This window comes from Marmota marmota, unplaced genomic scaffold (assembly GCF_001458135.2).
Source record: "Marmota marmota marmota unplaced genomic scaffold, marMar, whole genome shotgun sequence".
NCBI lineage: Eukaryota > Metazoa > Chordata > Mammalia > Rodentia > Sciuridae > Marmota > Marmota marmota.
In genome coordinates this window covers 12,951,927-12,971,195 of record NW_026000016.1, presented here as the reverse complement: position 1 = coordinate 12,971,195, position 19,269 = coordinate 12,951,927, and the positions used below count along the sequence as shown (strand labels likewise).

General features: G+C 36.7%; 1 protein-coding gene across 1 annotated transcript; it reads right to left on the bottom strand.

Moving 5' to 3' along the window:
• Positions 1-1,283: 1,283 nt before the first annotated feature.
• On the bottom strand, positions 1,284-19,245 carry Cdnf (cerebral dopamine neurotrophic factor). Its single transcript, XM_015483510.2, has 4 exons — positions 19,030-19,245; positions 8,641-8,768; positions 7,380-7,521; positions 1,284-3,218 (listed from the first exon to the last, which is right to left on the bottom strand). The coding sequence occupies exons 1-4, from the start codon at positions 19,142-19,144 to the stop codon at positions 3,040-3,042; spliced, it is 564 nt and encodes a 187-aa protein (XP_015338996.1). The 5' UTR covers positions 19,145-19,245; the 3' UTR covers positions 1,284-3,039.
• Positions 19,246-19,269: the final 24 nt, after the last annotated feature.

Genomic DNA, 19,269 nt, shown 5'->3' with positions numbered 1-19,269 from the left:
TGGGCAACAATGATCCCAAACTCCCTTACAACCAAATTGACATGTGCTTACTTTCTGGTGTGGAAACGTTAAGTGGGATGAGGACCCAGGTGGGGCAGGGGCTCAGGTGAGAGGCCAGTCCTTTCCAGACTTCTCCCTTTTGGAATAAGAAATTCCAGCAGCCAATCTGGACTGTGGATTAAAAATGACACCTGCCACTAGGATGTGAAGCAAAATGACTGGATCTGAGTCCCTGCTAACTTTGGGGAACTGCCAGATTTACTCTGGACTAGCTAGTTCTCTGCTTCTTTAACATGAAAGAAGAAATTCTTGCACATTTTGTTGTTGTTGTTATATTCAGCTCTATCAAAAATTTAACTGATTCAGACTGGCAAAAAGAAAAATTATATCAATCACAGGATCATGACTTGGGCCCTTGCCACTCATGTGTGGCCCCTGAAAGAGCAGCGAAGACATTTGGGGGCTTCTTAAAAATGCTCAGGTCCCACCCCAGAGTCACTGAATGTGCAATTGAAGCATTGAGAAGCACTTATATAAATTCTCTTTAAAAACTAGCCTAGGGCTGGGGATGTGGCCAAGCGGTAGCACGCTCGCCAGGCATGCTTTCGGCCCGGGTTCGATCCTTAGCACCACATACAAACAAAGATGTTGTGTCTGCTGAAAACTAAAAAATAAATATTAAAAATTCTCTCTCTCTTAAAAAAAGAAAAAAAACTAGCCTAACCATCGTTGATTGGAATGACCTGCTGAGTGGTGTTCTTATTACCTAGATTTATATCCTGAAAATGTGACACAGAAATATGATCTGATTTTGAAGTCAGAGAGTAAACATTATTTTCAAGACAAGTTTCACTAAAAGCTCAAAATGCAAAAACAAACAAGAAACAAATAAAAAGTCTATAAAAAATTTTTAAAGGGGTTGGGGTTGTGGCTCAGTAGTAGAGCGCTCACCTAGCATGTGTGAGGCCCATAAAAATAAAGTAAAAAAAAAAAAAGGATTGTGTCCAACTACAACAAAAAATAAATACTTAAAAAGAAGTTTTTAAAAACTAACTTTGGGCTTTTTTAAAATATATTTTTAGTTATAGATGGATGCAATACCTTGACTTTATTTATTTAATGTGGTGCTGACACATGCCAGGCAAGCGTTCTACCACTGAGCCACAACCCCAGTCGTAACTTTGAGCTTTTTAAAGACATAATTCAAAATAAAGTAGGTTCTTTACACATGATGATAAGATAGCTGATGAAATCCAGAAACAATAAAGACTTCAGGCCTGTCATTACACCAAAGCTTTTTTATTTTAATTTTTCAGTTACATAATAAATGTGTCTCCTTGGGAACCACTAATTCTGTGACAAGTTTGGTTATATTCTAACCACTCAGCTGAAAAGTCATTTACCTCTGTAGCATTTAAAAAAGGTAACATTATATTTTCAATATATACTTTTCAGTCTGGAAAATTTCTCCTGCACTCCCCAAAATGACTCCCAGTCAGGAAATGCAATTCTCTAAATAAACAACGTGTTTTGAATTGATTAATTTTAGACAATTTTCAAATAATTTTAGAGCTTTGTTTTTTAATTTTTAATTTTTTTGGTACTGGAGATTGAACTCAGAGGCACTTTACCACTAAGCTACATCCCCAGCCCTTTTAATTTTTTTAAACTTTGAGTCAGGATCTTGCTAAATTGCTTAAGGCCTTGCTCAGTTGTTGAGGCTGGTCTTGAATTTGTAATCTTCTGTCTCAGCCTCCCAAGTTGCTGGGATTTTAGGTATGCCACACAGTACCTGACTTAAGGCAGTTTTGGGGGGGAGAGGGATAGATACCAGCATTGAACTCAGGGGCACTCAAACATTGAGCTGCATCCCCAGCCCTTTTTTGTATTTTATTAGAGACGGTGTCTCACTGAATTGCTTAGCACCTCCCCATTGCTGAGGATAGCTTGAACTCTCAATCCTCCTGCCTCAGCCTCCTGAACGGCAGGGTTAAGGCAGTTTTTTACATATACAAATTTCCCAGATCTTAATTGTACTACTGGATGAGTGTGACAATCACATTCATGATCACCCAATTTAGATGTAGGACATTCCCATCACCACAGAAAGTTTCAAAGAAACACTGCTCTTAAGTCTTCCCCCACCTCCATCCCCATGCAAAACAACCATTTCTACCATGGCTTTCTTTTCCTTCTGTGGTAGGAAAATAGAACTGAGTACAACTTTGTAATTTAAAGCTGATAAAACAGCATTAAGAACCATAAAGTTCCATGCTGTCTGCAAGTGCTCTTAATATGCTTTAATCCTCTATCAAAAGTCCATCTGATGTGCAATAATAAACAATGAATAAGACTTTGAGCTTGGTTCACTTAGCAATTCAAGCACAATTACAACTTGCCAAAACATTGGATATTCTTATGTGGAGTCTTGATCTATTTTTTTTTAAGTAGGTTTAAGTATGTTTTCCTCAGATGGGAAACACTAACTTCCAGCATAATGCACTACCATTCTGACATCAAAGAGCCAGAATGTACATGATTTGCAGTTGAAAATAGAGTGTATAAAATACATATATATTTATACACACACACACACACAAACCCTCAGTAATTATTTGGGGTTGAAGATGTGTGTCAGATAAGCTAGCTGTTGTTTCTTTTGTTCTAGTATAATGTATTTAATTTAAAAATCTTGTACAAAGAGAAATTTGTGAGCACTCCCTTCACCCTATGATCAATTTACTTCATCAATTTTAGGTAGTTCATTTCCCCCAATTTTAGAGGTAGGCAATGATAACTTACATAGTTCTTCAAAGAAAATTATGTGAAAGGCACTTTTAGGTTCTGGTACATTTGTAAGATGCCAATGATATTAGTAATTTTAGTTATAAGCCTAAGTAACAAAATTCTGATATATAATATTAGGACCAAAAAGCCTGAGACCCAATGCAATGCAATCCCTAGTCATCTTTAACAAACATGTCCTTGTTCTCAAGAGTCATTTCTCTCTAATTACAATTCATGGTGTATGGGTATCCATCAGAGTTCAGGTTTGGGGTGCACTGCTGTGTATTTGGGTGCTAGTTCTTTGATTAGATTCACATAGTCGGTTTTCTCTGCACAAGCCTTGCACTCCTCACCCCAGCTGTGCAGTATCTGTTTCAGTTCTGCCACTCTCATTTTCTGCAGGTCCACAGATGCCAAGTCCAAGTTCTTTTCTAAATGCCAAAAAGGAAAAGCACAGTTAAAATACACAGCTCCCTAGAGTCCTGTAAAACACAAAGGCACATAGTGGTGAGTCCCCTGTGATCCAACATGGTAACAGTTTTGCTTTCCATGGAAACCAAGACACACCTAAGGAAAATGTAGTACATACAGGAGGCCCTCTCTATCTAGAAGTTCTGCATCTTTGGATTCACCTGAAAATGTTTGGTGATACAGGGGAGGTGGAAAAATGCTTCTGTGTACTGACCACATACAACGTTTTCCCTATCATTATTCCCTAAACAATACAATATAACAACATTACATTACACTGTATGGTCTGTTATACTTTAAATCATCTCTATATTAAAATAATGAAATTAATACAATCTAGATGACTTAAAGTATGGGGGGGGGGTTATACAGTAGCAGAGCACTATCCTAGCATACATGTGGCCCTGGGCTTGATCCTCAGCACCATAATAAATAACAAAATAAAGTAAGTAAGTAAGTAAAAAGGAGATGTAAATAAGTTCTATGCAAACACTACACCATTTTATAAAAGAGAATTGAACATCTGAGGATTTTAGTGTCCACAAGGGGTCCTAGACCAGTCCCTGAGTATACCAAGGAAGAACTATACAAAGCGCCTAAAGAACTGTACAGTGCTTTATCTAATTTTCTTTCTCTCCCAGGGACTATAACAGCTCAAAACATGAGCCTATGTAGTTCTGTGAGGTTCTCAAGATCAGCATTTCTAAAACAAATAGCACTAAATCCTAATTGCTGTTCCTAAAGTACGGATGGCATTAGAGCAGATTATGCTAAGTGAAGTTAGCCAATCCCTAAAAAACAAATGCCGAATGTCTTCTCTGATATAAGGGGGGTGACTCAAAATGGGATAGGGAAGAAGAGCATGAGAAGAAGACTACCACTAAATAGGGAAGAGAGGTGGGAGGGAAAAAGAGGGAGAAGGGGAGTTGCACGGAAGATGGAAGGAGAACCTCATTATTATACAGAATATATATATGATGTTGTAATGAGAAAAAGAAAAAAAAAGTGTGTCACATTAGATTGGATAGAGAGAAATGGGAGAAGAGGGAAGGAGTAAGGAGGATAGGAAGGGTAGCAGAATAGAATTGACAATATGATTGATGTATGTACATTCCATGTATGTATTATATGTCAAAATTCATTCTGCTGTCATGTATGACTATAAATAAATAAATAAATAAATAATTTTTTAAAAAAGATGAAATCCATAAAGGCAGTGTCTCTTGGATGGCTTTGGTTGTAGCCAACGAAAGCAGCTAAGCAGCCAGTTATGGTTCACTTTTCTTTTTTTAATTTTTTTGTAGTTATAGATGGACAGCATGCCTTTATTTTATTTGTTTATTTTCTTATGTGGTGCTAAGGATGGAACCCAGTGCCTCACAGTGTTAAGCAAGCTCTCTGCCACTTGGCTACAGACCCAGTCCACAGTTCACTTTTTATACATGACTTCAGTAAAACAGATGAGCACTATAGAGTTTTCAATAAAAATGTAAAGAAACCAAAACCTAGGGACAAAATTAGGAACATTTTCACTAATCCTTAATTATTTTGCATCTCTACTTAAACTCACCTAATGCCCCACCCTAACAGGATTAGTAAATTATCCCAGCATTCATTTGTGGTCCTTTGTGGTATACCTACTTCTCCAATGCTAGTGCTATGGTATCAGTCAACCTGGCTCCTAAAATTCTTGCCAATACTATTGTCACCAGCATCTAACTCCTCTACCAAGACTACCATCTCCCTGCTTAAAAAGAATACCTGCAGAGAACATTAAGAACTCAGCTCTCGGGGCTGGGGATGTGGCTCAAGCGGTAACGCACTCACCTGGCATGCGCGGGGCTCTGGGTTTGTTCCTCAGCACCACATAAAGATAAAATAAAGTAGTTGTGTCCATCGAAAACTAAAAACTAAATATTAAAAAAAAAATCTCTCTCTCTCTCTCTCTAAAAAGAAGAACTCAGCTCTCTATTGCCATGTCCAAAAATAAGAAAAATTTAAGCTCATCTATAATAAACTCATGATTGTAATTTCCCTATCAGAAATGGGTAATTTTCCTCTTTCAAAAGGAGTCTCCTCTGCCTCTCCCCCACTGCCAAGTGTTTGCCCTGAACACGGACACAACATTCACATTTACTTATTAAGTAATTAGATCCAGCCCACGACTTTTTCAGCCTGACTTCTTTTTTAAAAATGTTTTTTTCTTTTTCTGCCTGCATAATGGAATATCACATTTTAAAACATTAAAAACCCAATAGTCATTCAGCAGTTTGTACAAAATGTCCTATAAATGAATACAAGTTTAAAAATTGGATTTTAAAGATTTTTTTTTTTAATTTTTGGATGGTCATCTATACTCTGTGCTTCAGAGAACCCTTGAATCCTTAGAGTGATTCCTTGTGCTATTAAAAACAAAATATGCAAAGGCAAACATTTTTTTAGTTCAAAAACCAAATGACACCTTCCTTGAAAACATCCAACTCCACACTCATCTGGTTGTTAATTTGTGGCTGCTTTGACAGAATACCTTTGAAGTAGAAACTGTCATAAATAACCCAACTTATTAATATTCCACAGCACAAAGTTACCTGCTCAGTCTCTTCTTTCCTGACATGAAGAATAATTTGGTACTATTGATTAATTCAAGAGAAATAGCTGAAGGAGAAAAATACTTTCCTGAAAGTGTCAGTAGCTTCTTTGATATTTTTTCTCCAGAATTTGTCATCTTGCATTAATTTTTAAAAGGGGAAACATCTTTGTGACACCCTAAAACTACAAAGAAAAAGTCAATACCAAAGTTAAAAATAGTTCATGGCTCCCGAAGGGCCTCTAGTGGCCAGTGTTACCAAAATATTAGCAAATATTCATTTTGTCTCAATATCTGATTATTTTTTTCTGTTTTCTAAGGATCCTGTAAGATCCCATGCAAATAAGAGTATTTTGGGAAAAAAACTTGTTGAATTAAAGAATCAGCACATGGTTGTCTCTTTTGTGAATATTGTTTATGTGGACTCTGTGACTCCTGCCTCTGCTTCACTACTTTGAAGCTAATAAAGAGGGTTGCCTACCCATAATAACTACCCTGGAAGTTATGGCCTGTTTGGCAAATTGAGAAATAGTTATCTGTGGTATCTTTCAGACTTAAACCTATTTCAAGTTTGCTATGTGGCTCTGGTGCATAGGCATATTACATAGCTGTTCTGGGAAATAAGACAAATAATTGAGAGTTGGATGCTAATTACTTAGGTAGTCTATTGTTCTACATTGGGTAAGTAACATAAAACAATGACTTAAGCTGAAGAAGTGAGTCTTGATTGGTGGAATTTTAGGTGTTAAGGACAGTTGAGGGAAGAATTCTCCAGCCTTTTATTATACTTACTCAATTTACCCAAAAGGCTGGCCCAGATTCAAATCCCCAGTGTACAAATAGATCGAACTATGTGAAATTTAAAAGGCCAAGGATAATGTTTAAAATAGGGCATCTTCTTCCTTTCCTTGCTGTTTATTTTTGGGACCGCTGATAAGCTGTTTCATCATGCCAAACCTGATTTGATGTGAATAACCTATTTCCTAAAATTTAAAGCTGGTAGAATGACAGACAAGTGTAGGAAAGATAGAGTCATATGGAGAAATTAAATTATTTTATCATCTCTGAATAGGTGCAAGTTTTGTTTTATTTATTGATTTTGCAGTTCTGGAGATCAAACCCAGGGTCTTATGCATGTTAGGCAAGTGCCATACCACTGAGCCACACCCCAACCCTAGATTCAAACTTTGTCTTAATATATTACCATGAGCTAAATCACCATAAGTAGCTACTCTCTTGTATTCTGAAATTTTCCTTGACAGACATGGCTGATATTGCCTTGGTAAATTAGGAATTTAAACTTTGCTCATTGGATTGGCAGTTTCACCCTAAGACTGATTATGCCAGGACTATTTATTTCTCTTCCCTCAAAGGAGCTCAGAGGGTACAAGATACCATTTATCAGCCCAGAAACCTATCAGTGAGTGGAGAATTCCTTTGCTTCTAATTCTGACTTTTTAAAAAACATGTCCCTGTGTTTTGAGGTTTGGCAATACAATCAGACATATTGGAAAAAGCACTTGTCTTGTGATACCATATTTCAGCTCACAGATCTGGCTGTCCATTTTCTTCAGCTTCTCACATATCTTCATTGCAGGCATATGTACACTCATGGGGCGTGTGACTTCACTTAGGATTTTGGTGGCAGCATCTTTTGTGGCTCCTAGATAATAGCACTGTTGATAATGAAGAGAATTTAGCATCCTGGGTAATGAAAAAAGCAAGTAATCCATTATAGAAAGGGGAGAAAAAGGTTAACCTAGTTTTCATGGTCCAGCTATTAAATTTTAACCCCTACTAAGAAAACAAGTGACTCCACTCTCATGATCATCCTACTTAGAAGCACCTTACTACACGCTCAATGTGGAAAGACTGGTGAGAAAAGCTCACACTTACTAAGTGTTTTCTTTGTACAAGGGCTGCATTAACTTATTTACCTTTCATAACAATCCTGTGAAGCAAGAACTATTATTATCCCCACATTTTACCCAAAAAATCCAAGGCTGCACAGCCAGCAAGTAGAAGAGTCAGAATTATAAAATCCAGCACCCTGGCTGTCATCATGCAATACTTCCTTTCAAGCTACCTGACTTAAGAATTTTATGTGCAGAGCTAAGAATGTAGCTCAGAGGCCTAGCATACACAAGGCCTTGGGTTCGATCCCCAGTATTGCAGGAAGAAAAAAGGAAAAAGAAAAATTTACATATAAAAATATAAAACTTACTGGCACAAATAAATGACAAAAATTTCATGATGTATTGGTAGTTAAGTGGTCAAAAATGCAGATTAAACTGACAAATTCAACATGAACATTTTAGGGAAGAATAAATTGGTATAAAATTGTCCTTAGTTATGTAGAACACTATATTGAAATAAGCTATATGTGTAAACCCAGGAAACACCATCTAAATGCCATAACAAGAAAATATAAACACTTCATTAATTATGTATTGATAATAGTATAAAATGTTTTGATAGGTTTGAGTAGTTGTCTTGGTAAGAAATGGAAAGTCTACCCACTCTTAACTCAGGACAGTAAGTTCTTATTAGGAATTCATTCTTACAATTTCATTTAAGAAAATATACAATTGTTAGCCCATTGTTTACTCAGAAAGACAAATAAAATAATATATTCTGGATGAAAATACATAGATCATTTTTTTAGAAGACTGATTTCCTCTTGCTGTCCACAAGGAATGTGCTTCAAGTAGAACATCAAGTCCAGGTGAGCAATGAAACTAGTTACAGCTTTCTTTAAGCACATGGGAAAAATTAAAGGTGAAAATTTAACATACCAGGCGGTTTTCTTTTCCTTTGGTATCCAAGCAAAAGCTGATCAATTCGTTTTCTATAGTGTCCAGTGAAAAATGAACTCCTTTGGCTATCAAGTAGTTATAGAATCGGTTCAAGAATTCTTTACACACTAGAAGGAATGAAGAAATATGTTTGTATGCGTGACTTACCACAACCACTCCCAGTAAGTACCTGACGCACTCATCAAATAAAAAATAGGTATGGTTCATTGCCTTGTGAGGATGTTCTAAGTTCTAAGAATGATTTGGGGCCTATTATAAAGTTTAATTGCAGTGGATACATGAGCTGAGTGAATTAATGTATCAACCAATCTTTGAAATCAAGTTCCACCTAAAATGAGAACAATTTTTTATAAACTTTGACTAATCCTAAAATAAAACAGTTTTACATAGAATATGATCTTCTGATAGTTTAGTTTTAAGTGCAGAGAAAATCCTCTGAAGGCTACTGAATGAAACCCCTTGGTAGTCGGCATAAATCTGTATATTCCACCAACAGGGGCTAAAGTCAAAACCCAATTGAACAGTCATATTCAGTCTCAGTTGTCTAAAGCCAGTGGAAGAGATAGAGTTCAGGAGGGGAGCTGACATTAACAACCAACACAGTTAATATCTGGCAGGTGCTGGCAGGTTCTGGCAGGTGCTGGTAGGTACCAGCCCTATTCTAAGGATTGCATTTTAGCCCATTCAAGCGTCACAACAAAGTTATGATGTAGATATGTTATTATCCTCTTTTTACAGATAAAAGAAACTGAGTCCAAGAGAGGTTACCTAACTTGCCCAGTAAGGGAGGAGAGGGCATTAGATCCCAGGTGGTCTGACTCAGGGTATACATGCTTACTCATCAGGTTAACCCACTGTGGGAGGAAGTTGCTTTCCCAAGTGAGCAGACATCTGGGCCAAGCAAGCTAGGAATGAAACAGAAGCCAGAAGCTCGTCCTGGTAAATGGTGGTCCTGATATTAGAGAATTCTAGGGGAACAAATTAAGGGAAAATGGAGGGCTTTAGTGTTCTCTCTCTCTCTCTCTCTCTCTTTTTCTTTGGCGAGGGGAGTACCAGGAATTGAACTCAGAGTCACTCAGCCACTAAGCCACATCCCCAGCCCTATTTTGTATTTTATTTATTCTTCTTGAATCCCTGTACTGAGACCTGTATCTACCTAATAAACAAGGAAGAATCTATCATTCTAAAATTACACACTAGATACCTCAAGTAGTTTAATTTTGTTTAAAGAAAGCTGTTTGATTAAATTCATTTATTCACTTAAACAGTATTGAGTTCAAGTGCTGAGGGAGAGCTAGTAAAGGATGAACTTCAGGAAGAAGGAGATAGAATCCAACAAGGAAGATCAAGTTGTAGTATAGTGTTGTAATGATAAGAGAAAATGGCAAGTGTGTGAAGATGTAAATAAGGATTAAGTATATAAAACAAAAATAATAAACCTATAATAATGAAAACATAAAGCAAAACCAAATACAGTATAATCATAAAACATAAGATGAGAAATGAAGAATTCAATTTAAACTTCCTAAGGAGTTTTATTATCTAGGAGTATAGAGAAATATTACCAAATCATATTCATTTTTAGCCATCTAAGTATGATAAAAGTGTAAGGGTAATAACAAAAAATATATAGATTACTTCTAATGCAGTAGAATTAGAAGAAAGGACTTAAAAATTTTTTTTAAACTTTATCAGTTTATTAGAGGCAGGAAAGAGCAAAACAGAAGCAAAGAAAAAGCACAATACATTTTAAAAACTCACAAAATTAAAGAAATAAATCCAAAAGTATCATTAATTACAATATGTGTAAATATGCTAAACTTGCAGTTATAGAACAGGGTTTTTCAGGTTGAAATTTTTAAAATTCAACTAAATGCTGTTGAATTTTCAATCACAGAAAGACAAAATTCATATGATTCCACTTATCTTAGACACCTAGAGAAGTCAAATGAATGGAAACAGGAAGTAGAACCACCATTCGGTGGTTGCCAGGGGTGGGGATGGGGGTGTAGAATTTCAATCTTTACAAATGAAAAGAGTTAGGGTGCTGGATGGTAATGATGTTTGCCCAACAGTATGAAAGTACTTAATACCACTAAACTGGGGATTTAAAAATAAGGCAGTAAATTTTATATTTCACAACAATAAAAACGTGGTGTTTTTTTTTTTTTTTTTTTTTTTTAAGTATAAGGCTACAAAAAGAGTCAAAACAACAACACAATAAAAGTAAGTGAAGAACCAGAGACAGTGGCACAGGCCTGTAATTCCAGTGACTAGAAAGCCTGAGGCAAGAGGATTGCAAGTTCAAAGCCAGCCTTGGCAATTTAGCAAGGCCCTAAGCAACTCAGTAAGACCCTGTCTCTCAATAAAATATAAAAAGGATGGGGATGTCGCTCAGTGGTTAAGAGCCCCTGGGTTATATCCCCACTACCGATAAATAAATAAATAATAAAGATGGAATCTTTCTTAAAAAAAATAAAATAAAATAAGAGCTTTAAAAATAAAAGGTTATACCAGACAAATTCTAACCCCAAACTATATAAAGCTTTATTAGGCACAATAAAAAGGATTTTTGAAGTAGAACATAGACAATAGCATGGATTGACAATGTGGAAAATCCTGGCAGAATTGTAAGAACAAATCAGAGGCGTCATAGCCATGGTGGATGGTTGAGCAGCCTCAACTGATCAAATGAACCAAAAAGCAGTCAGAGCCCATTATGTACGGATACACACATTTGTAGTAAAAGTCCTAAAAAAAAAAAAAATGAATAGGAAAGTTAAGGGGGAAAAAATGGAGTTATTTGCAACTAATGGTTTATTTTTTAATCAATTTATTTAACTCAGAGAAAGAATGGTAGCAAATATTAAAATATTAATATTTAATCTAGATGCTAGTATAATTGTGTAAAATTTTTCAGTGTGTTTGGAATAATTCCTAGTTTATTTTGAAAACTCACCATAACTTTGATTACTGCAAAAATCCCCAACATGCTTACAATATTAATAAAAACTTGAATTGAAAGTTTTAAAGTGAAATCACAGTTCAGTCTGTTAATTGTTAGCCAGAGCCCAAAAGGAGAAAGCAGTATTTGAAAATATAATAATGCCACCTGCAGGAAAAGAGCTACAATTTTGTCCAAAAGTTATGACAAAATGCTTAAAATCAGTTTCATAGAATCATTACAACTATCAGTGGGCTATTCATTATTTTCATCAGTTCCATCCTTAACTTTTAGAACTAAAGCCAGATCCCCATTATTGACTCCAGCTTGATTTGGAGGAGGACAAAATACCAGATTAGTCTTGGTGGTACCAGGACTAAGGGGGCATTGCATCCTAAAAATAGGATACATATTATAATAATGAGTTAAGGTTTTTCAAGAACATTCAGAACTTGAATGATTTGGATGCTGCTTCTTTGTTCCAATTTTATTTGTAATGCTTTCCTAAATAAATGAGCCCGATACTGCACTCAGAATGCAATATGTTATTGATTGAGTACCTGAACTTCAAAACCTAGCTCTACTACTTTATAACTCTGTGACTCTGACTTTTCGTTATTGAACTTAGCTCAGTGGTAGAGTGTTTGCCTAATATGTGCAAGGCCTTTGATGCTCCCCAGCAACAAAAAGGAAGAGAGAGAGAGAGAGACCGAAAGAAAAAATTACAAAAAACTCATGTATCAATCTACTAGCCATCTGTTTTGAGATAGGTTGGCTCTCAAGGAGAGAGAAGAGACCCTTTCTAGGTGGAGTCTTGGCTCTATAAGCATGATCAGCTATGCCTGTCTCATTAGTAAGATGAATAAAACCTCCAGTGTATGCTTGTATCAGATTAACTAGAACAAAAGCATAATAAATTTAAATGTCACCAGATTCAAAGCCCTATACAATGCACCCATATCTGATTTATGGATAGAATGCTTAACAAAGAAACATTGTGAACCCCAAATATCAAATATTTGATTTTTATGAAAGCTTTCTTAGAAATCTACATTTTTCTTCCTAGGAAAATCCTATATATATTCAGAAAGTTCAACCCGGGGTGCATTGCTTGTCTCTTCTCTGAGAGGTGAGTGGAATCCACAACCTGCCTTTAGGGTGTGCATATTTTTTCTTTGATGTCTAAAAATTTTTTGCTTGTGCTTTGCTTTCTATGCATTCCAAAATTGATTTCAGAGCTAAGTCAAGAATCTTTCTGTACAGAGTGAGTCCCACTCACTTGGAGGTAGGACCACTTTGAAGGTAGTCAGTCTTTTTCCTCTAGCTGTTTTAAAGATTTTTCTTTTCTTTTGTGTTGTACAATTTCCTTTTGATGTGATTAGATGTGGAATTATTTTATTTATACTGTTTGAATATATTCAACTTCCATCTCCTCTATTGTGTCTTCTAAAAAGCCAGTTAACATGTTAGAAATTTTCTCTTTATTTTATTGTACTTTTATCCCTATTTCCTATTTTTATCTTTTCACCTCTCAGTGATTCAGTCTTGATAATATATTTAGATCTAATAATAATTCACTAATTCTCTAATTCACTAATTCTCTCACATGTAATAAATCTGCTGTTAAATCATATCAATTTTATTTATAGAGGTCTATTTGGTTTTCCTCCAAAATTATTGGATGTTTTTAGCACCTCCTGCCCTTTATTGATATTTCAATCTCTTTATTTCTTTAAACATAAAAATCTAATCTTATCTTCCATACCTGATAATTACCATATCTAAAAACTTCTCAAGTATGCTCTTCTGTCTCTTGTCTCAGCGGCTATCACTTGTGCTGCCCTTCTCCCTGCAGGAGACTTCAGTGAGAGCCTGATGCTGGGAAAAGCCAATCACAGATCCCGTGAGCACAGGATCATGAAGGCAAACCCCTAGTACTCCACAGTGTGCTGCGTTGCTCAACTATGTTTGGTGGGTAAGGTGTATTAAATACATTTTTGAGTTAATGACAGTATCAACTCATAATGGTCTTATTTGGAATGTAATCCCATTGTAAGTTAAGGAGTGCTCTACCCACATATACATATTTTCTATTGATCCTATTTCTCTGGAGAACCCTAATACAACATCCAACTGCAAACAGTGAAAAAGCAACTGGATATACAGTCATCCATCACTTAATGATAGGAATACATTCTGAGAAATTAGTTCTTCAGTGATTTCATTGTTGTGGGAACATCACAGAGGGTATTTACCCAAACCCTGATAGTTTGCAAAACTGGAAGTTGCTCTAGCTATTTGGTTATAGCCTAGGCTACAAGCCAGTAGGCTCTGTTATGGTACTAAATACTAAGAAAGTCCAACACAAACATGGGTATTTGTGTAAACATATTTAAGCATAGAAAAGGTATAGTAAAATTGTGGTATAAAAGATTTTGGGGCTGGGGCTGTAGCTCAGTGGTAGAGCGCTTGCCTTGCACATATGAGGCACTGAGTTCAATCCTCAGGACCACATAAAAATAAATAAATAAACAAAGATATGGTGTCCATCTACAACTAAAAACATATTTAAAACAAAAAGATTTGGGGCTGGGGTTGTGGCTCAGTGGTAGAGCACTCACCTAACACGTGCAAGGTTCTGGGTTCAATCTTCAGCACCACATAATAATAATAATAATAAAATAAGGGTATTGTGTTCTATATATATTTTTTAATATAAAGAAAGATTTGGGAAAAAATGGTTCACCTACATAGAAGTTTGCAGGACTGGAAGTTGCTCTGAGTTAGTGAGTAAAAGGTGAGTGAAGGACATCCTAGAACATCACTGTACCCTACTGTCGGCTTTGTAAATACCATACATTTAGACTATATTAAATTTCCTTTCTTCAGTAATAAAATAACCTTAGTTCACTATGATTTTTTAAAAACTATTTGACTCTTTGTAATAACACTTAAGTGTAAAACACATACATATTGTACAGCTGTACAAAAATACTTTCTTTAAATCCCTTATTCTACAAGATTTAATTTGGTTAATTTTCTTTTTACTTTTTAAAATTATTTCATTAAAAACTAAGACACACATACACACATCAGCCTAGGTCTACACAGGCTCAGGATCATCAATATCATTGTCTTCTACCTTCACTTCTTTTCCTACAAGAAGGTTTTCAGGGGCCATGACACACATGGAGCTGCCACCTCCTTTGATAACAGTGACTTCTGGAATCCCTCCTAAAAGACCTGCCTGAGGCTGTTTCATAAATAGAAAAAGTACTCTCTAAAATAATGATAAAAAGTAAAATATAGTAAATACATAAATCAGCAACATAGTCATTTATTATCATCAAGTATTATGTATTGTACATAATTGGATGTGCTATACTTTTATATGACTGTCAGTGCAGTAAGTTTGTTTACCCCAGAATCACCACAGACTTGTGAGTAACGCCAGGTACTATGATGTCACTGTACCTAGGAATTTCCCAGTTCCATTATAATTTTATGGAACCATCCTCATATGTGCAGTTTGTTGCTGACTCAAACATTCTGATGTGGCACATGACTATAAATCTGGAGATCAGGGTTAAAGTTTAGGATGATATGTAAATTTATGTTACCAACATTCAAACAATATTCTTGAGACTAGAGAGTAAGGGGAAATGGACAAGAGACATAGTCAGAGGCCTCATTCTTATGAAACTCCAATGTTTAGAAAATGGGACACAACTTGGGAAGCTGAGGCAGGAGGATTGCAAATTTGAGGCCAGCTTCAGCAACTTTGTGAGACCCTGTCTCAAAATAAAAAAATAAAAAGAACTGGGATTCAGCTCATGGTAAAATGCCCTGGGGTTCAATTCCTAAACCCCCCCCCCAAAAAAAAAGAGAGAGAGAGAGAAATTGAGAAGATGGGAAAGCACCAGAAAGACTGAAAGGACCAAGTAGTGAGTCAGGATGAAAACCAAAGGGTCAGTGTTATTATCATCAAGTATTATGTACTGTACATAATTGTATGTGCTATACTTTTATATGACTGGCAATGCAGTAAGTGCAGTAAATTTGTTTGTCAGGAATTCTAACATGTGCTTTTTTAAATACACAACAACAGTGGAATGCATGACAATCCTTATTACACATATATAGCACAATTTTTCATATCTCTGTACATAAAGTATGTTCACGGCAAATTATGCCGTTATACATGTACTTTTTTTTTTTTTTTCATTTAACGAACCAAGATACACCAAAGTTTGTCACAGCACAGATGTGTACAGTTTTTTAACAAACTGAGTGTGGGTCCTATGCCATGCACCACAGTAGCTGATGGAAACGCTCTGGTGAGCGGCAAGTCTTGACTTTTTAAGAGGGCACAGTTACTTGGAGGAAACCCAATTAGTAAACCACATGAGCAGGCTACTAGATACTATGGAAAACAAAGAAGATGATGCCTGGTGGAAACTGGGAAACCAGTAAAGGACATTAAACAAGTAGGAACACGATGACACTGCTAGGGAACTAGACACGAGGAAAAAGGTGGTGGAAACAGATGGGATTGTTTTGGAACCCAGGGAGGAGAATGGAGCCGTCCATCAAGAGGTCAAGCCCATGGACAAAATGACTGGTGGGCTGCAAGGGACAAGGGAAAAAGAGAAGCCTAGAATTCAGACCACTTAGTCAGGGACATGACTCACGCTGACACTGTAAGCAAAACAGGGATGGGGGAGGAGAAGGTGGCAAGATGACCACTTTAGCTTTTGACCGTGTTCTTTTGAAGTATGCAGTTGTTCAGTAGTCCAGTGACTGCAAGGTTGGAACTCTAGGTAAAAATGTGGATTGGAGAGGGAGATTTACACTTTATCATACTGAAAGGTCAGTCTTAGCCAGTCATCTGGTTTCTCAAGGAAAGCCAGAAATCTGAATTTTTTAAATGGAAAATCTCCCAGTTTTAAAATGTAGCCAATCAAATAAAAACAAGAACAACTGTGAACTCTATGTCCAAGGTGGTTCACAAACATGTGATTTTGCATTTTAATCATATATACTGAAGAGAAATTAAGTGGCTAATAAAAAAAGACTCATAAGTAGTAATAGAGCTAGAACTAGATCTTGAATCTAGATCTTGTTACAAAATATTTCTTTCCTTTGTGATTTTGATTACACTGAAGAGTGTGTAGACTGAGAAGAGAGAAGGGCAGAGAGCAGAACTCCAGACAATTTTAATGTTTAAGCCATTTCTAGAGGATTAAGCGCCCAGAAAGACACTTTAAACAAGTAGGCACAAAGATAAGAAGTAAAGATGAGTGAAAAAGCAGAATCTAGACCATAAAGACTTTCTGAATGGGGAAGAAGTCAATGGTGTCACATGCCACAGAGAAGTCTAAGTTCATTCCTTGGACTTAAGTAGAATATCCTCACCATGATCACCTAGTAGGTCAGTAACTTAAAAGTTCATGGCATATTGCTAAAATAGCCTCAAACAATCACATTCTTTTGTTTGTTTATTAAAAGTAATCCCATAAGTGAATCTATAATTATTTCAAAATAAGTTTTTAAAACAATCCTATAGTAGTAATCATGTTTTAAAAGAGATCTGGAAACATTCGTTTTCCAATAAGCCCTACATTATCTAAATGTAGGATCACAAACTTAAATATCTACAGGGACCAGGTAAGAAAAATGAAAGAGAGAATAAGAATTCAGGGGAAAAAAACCTTCAAAAATCTGTAGAACACACGTCCTTCCTAAAAAGAACAGCCATAGTCAGTTCTCAATACATGGCCATTTGGGACAATCTTGCCAGGTCATCTGGTTTTTTGTAGGGGGTACTGGGGATTAAACTCAGGGGCACTTGACCACTGAGCCACATCCCCAGCCCTAGTTTGTATTTTATTTAGAGACAGGGTCTCACTGAGTTGCTTAGCACCCCACTTTTGCTGAGGCTGGCTTTGAACTACTCCTGCCTCAACCTTCTGAGCGGCTGAGATCACAAGTGTGTGCCACCATGCCCAGGTAGGTCATCTGGTTTTACAAGAAAAGTCAGAAAACCTGAAAATATTTTATATAAAACCTACCAATTTTAAAATGTAGCAAAGTAAGTTTTTTACAGGATTCTTTGTGAATCCTGTAAAATTTCTTTTAAGTTCACATAAGAGAAATCCATCAATAGGTCCAAGATGGTTTTATGTTTGCTCTATTAAACATACTATGATATAGCATTTTAATCTTATACACTGAAGGGAAATTAAGTGGTTAATAAGAGGCTTATAACTCAGTGAAACAAATATCTTTAGAATGAAGTTTTTAAGATAACATCATGTAGATATGCAAATTTCTAGAGAAAAGTTTAATTATTGCTGGTAGAAAGCTAGACTCCAATTATTAAGATTTTATTTACTTATAATATAGACTATACTCATCCATCTATGCAACATATATTGTGAACTTACTGTCAGTGAATAGTCTCAAGCTTAGAAGACATACATTTAAAGTAATAATCTCAATAAATCCTGGAGGTAAGTGCTACAGTTAATCATGAGGAAGGGGTTAGCATAGCTAATTATCTTTGTTCTTATTAACAGCCTCTAACGTGGAGTATGCTGATTTTGCAAAAACCAGATATGATAGCTTCAAAGTCAGAGAGTTTGGTGGGACATAGATCCAGGTGTTTGGGCTGCAAGTCCATAACTAAGAAACAGAACAAAAAAAGGAGTCGTTCTTTTTTTAATCTTCTTTTTCTTCTTCTTCTTCTTCTTTTTTTTGGGGGGGGGTGGGGGTGGGGGGGTACCAGGAATTTAATTCAGGGGCTCTAAACCACTGAGCCACATCCCCAGCCCTATTTTGAATTTTATTTAGAGACAGGGTCTCACTGAGTTGCTTAGCGCCTCGCTGTTGCTGTGTATCTTCTCTTTCTCAAGAAGTTAATACACTCCTTTGTGCATGCCTTTGTAAAGCAACGTTTACTTATATAAAGTTCTAGGTAATGTTAGCTATGTTCTCTGAGTTACACCACTCCAACTCATGTCATGTTTTATTTTTCTTTTGGGAGTCACAAACTAGTTTGAACTTGAAAGACGTTTTCTGTTGCAGAGAGAGGCATGTTGGTTAGAAGCAAGAGAATCGGTTTGGCGCCAGGGTCATCAGAATCTAGCAGCGTTTGCATAAAACCTAATCCAAATCCCAACCCACCAGTCTTTACTGCGGCTATTTAGTATTCTCAGCAAAACCAGAACGTGGCCTCAAGGTGTCATTGGGCTTGGCTCAAGCTTTTGCCTACAGTTTGGCTAAGGAGTTCTGAAATTAAGAACAGGGCCTGTATTTACTGGGAGAAATGTTATTTACAGTCGGGGCCTGAGGAAGCCAAAGCCGACAACAGCAGAGCTGCAGCGCGGTGCCGCCGCCATGCAAGCAGGTCACACACCGCTCACCTTCACAGTCAGTCTCCGGCCGTCCCCACGCCTGCTGGCCCTGGGCCGGCACCGGGTTCGAGACCCAAAGCCCAGCACAAAATGCCATCACGGCAGCGGGGCTAGCGCACCGCATGCTGAACCAGCAGCTCTAATCGCCTCTACCACTCGCTCGTTGCCGAACGTTTCTACAGGACCTCCCGAAGAGATTGGAAAGAATCTGCCCAGAGTTGCTAGGACAAAAGACGCAACTCCATACAG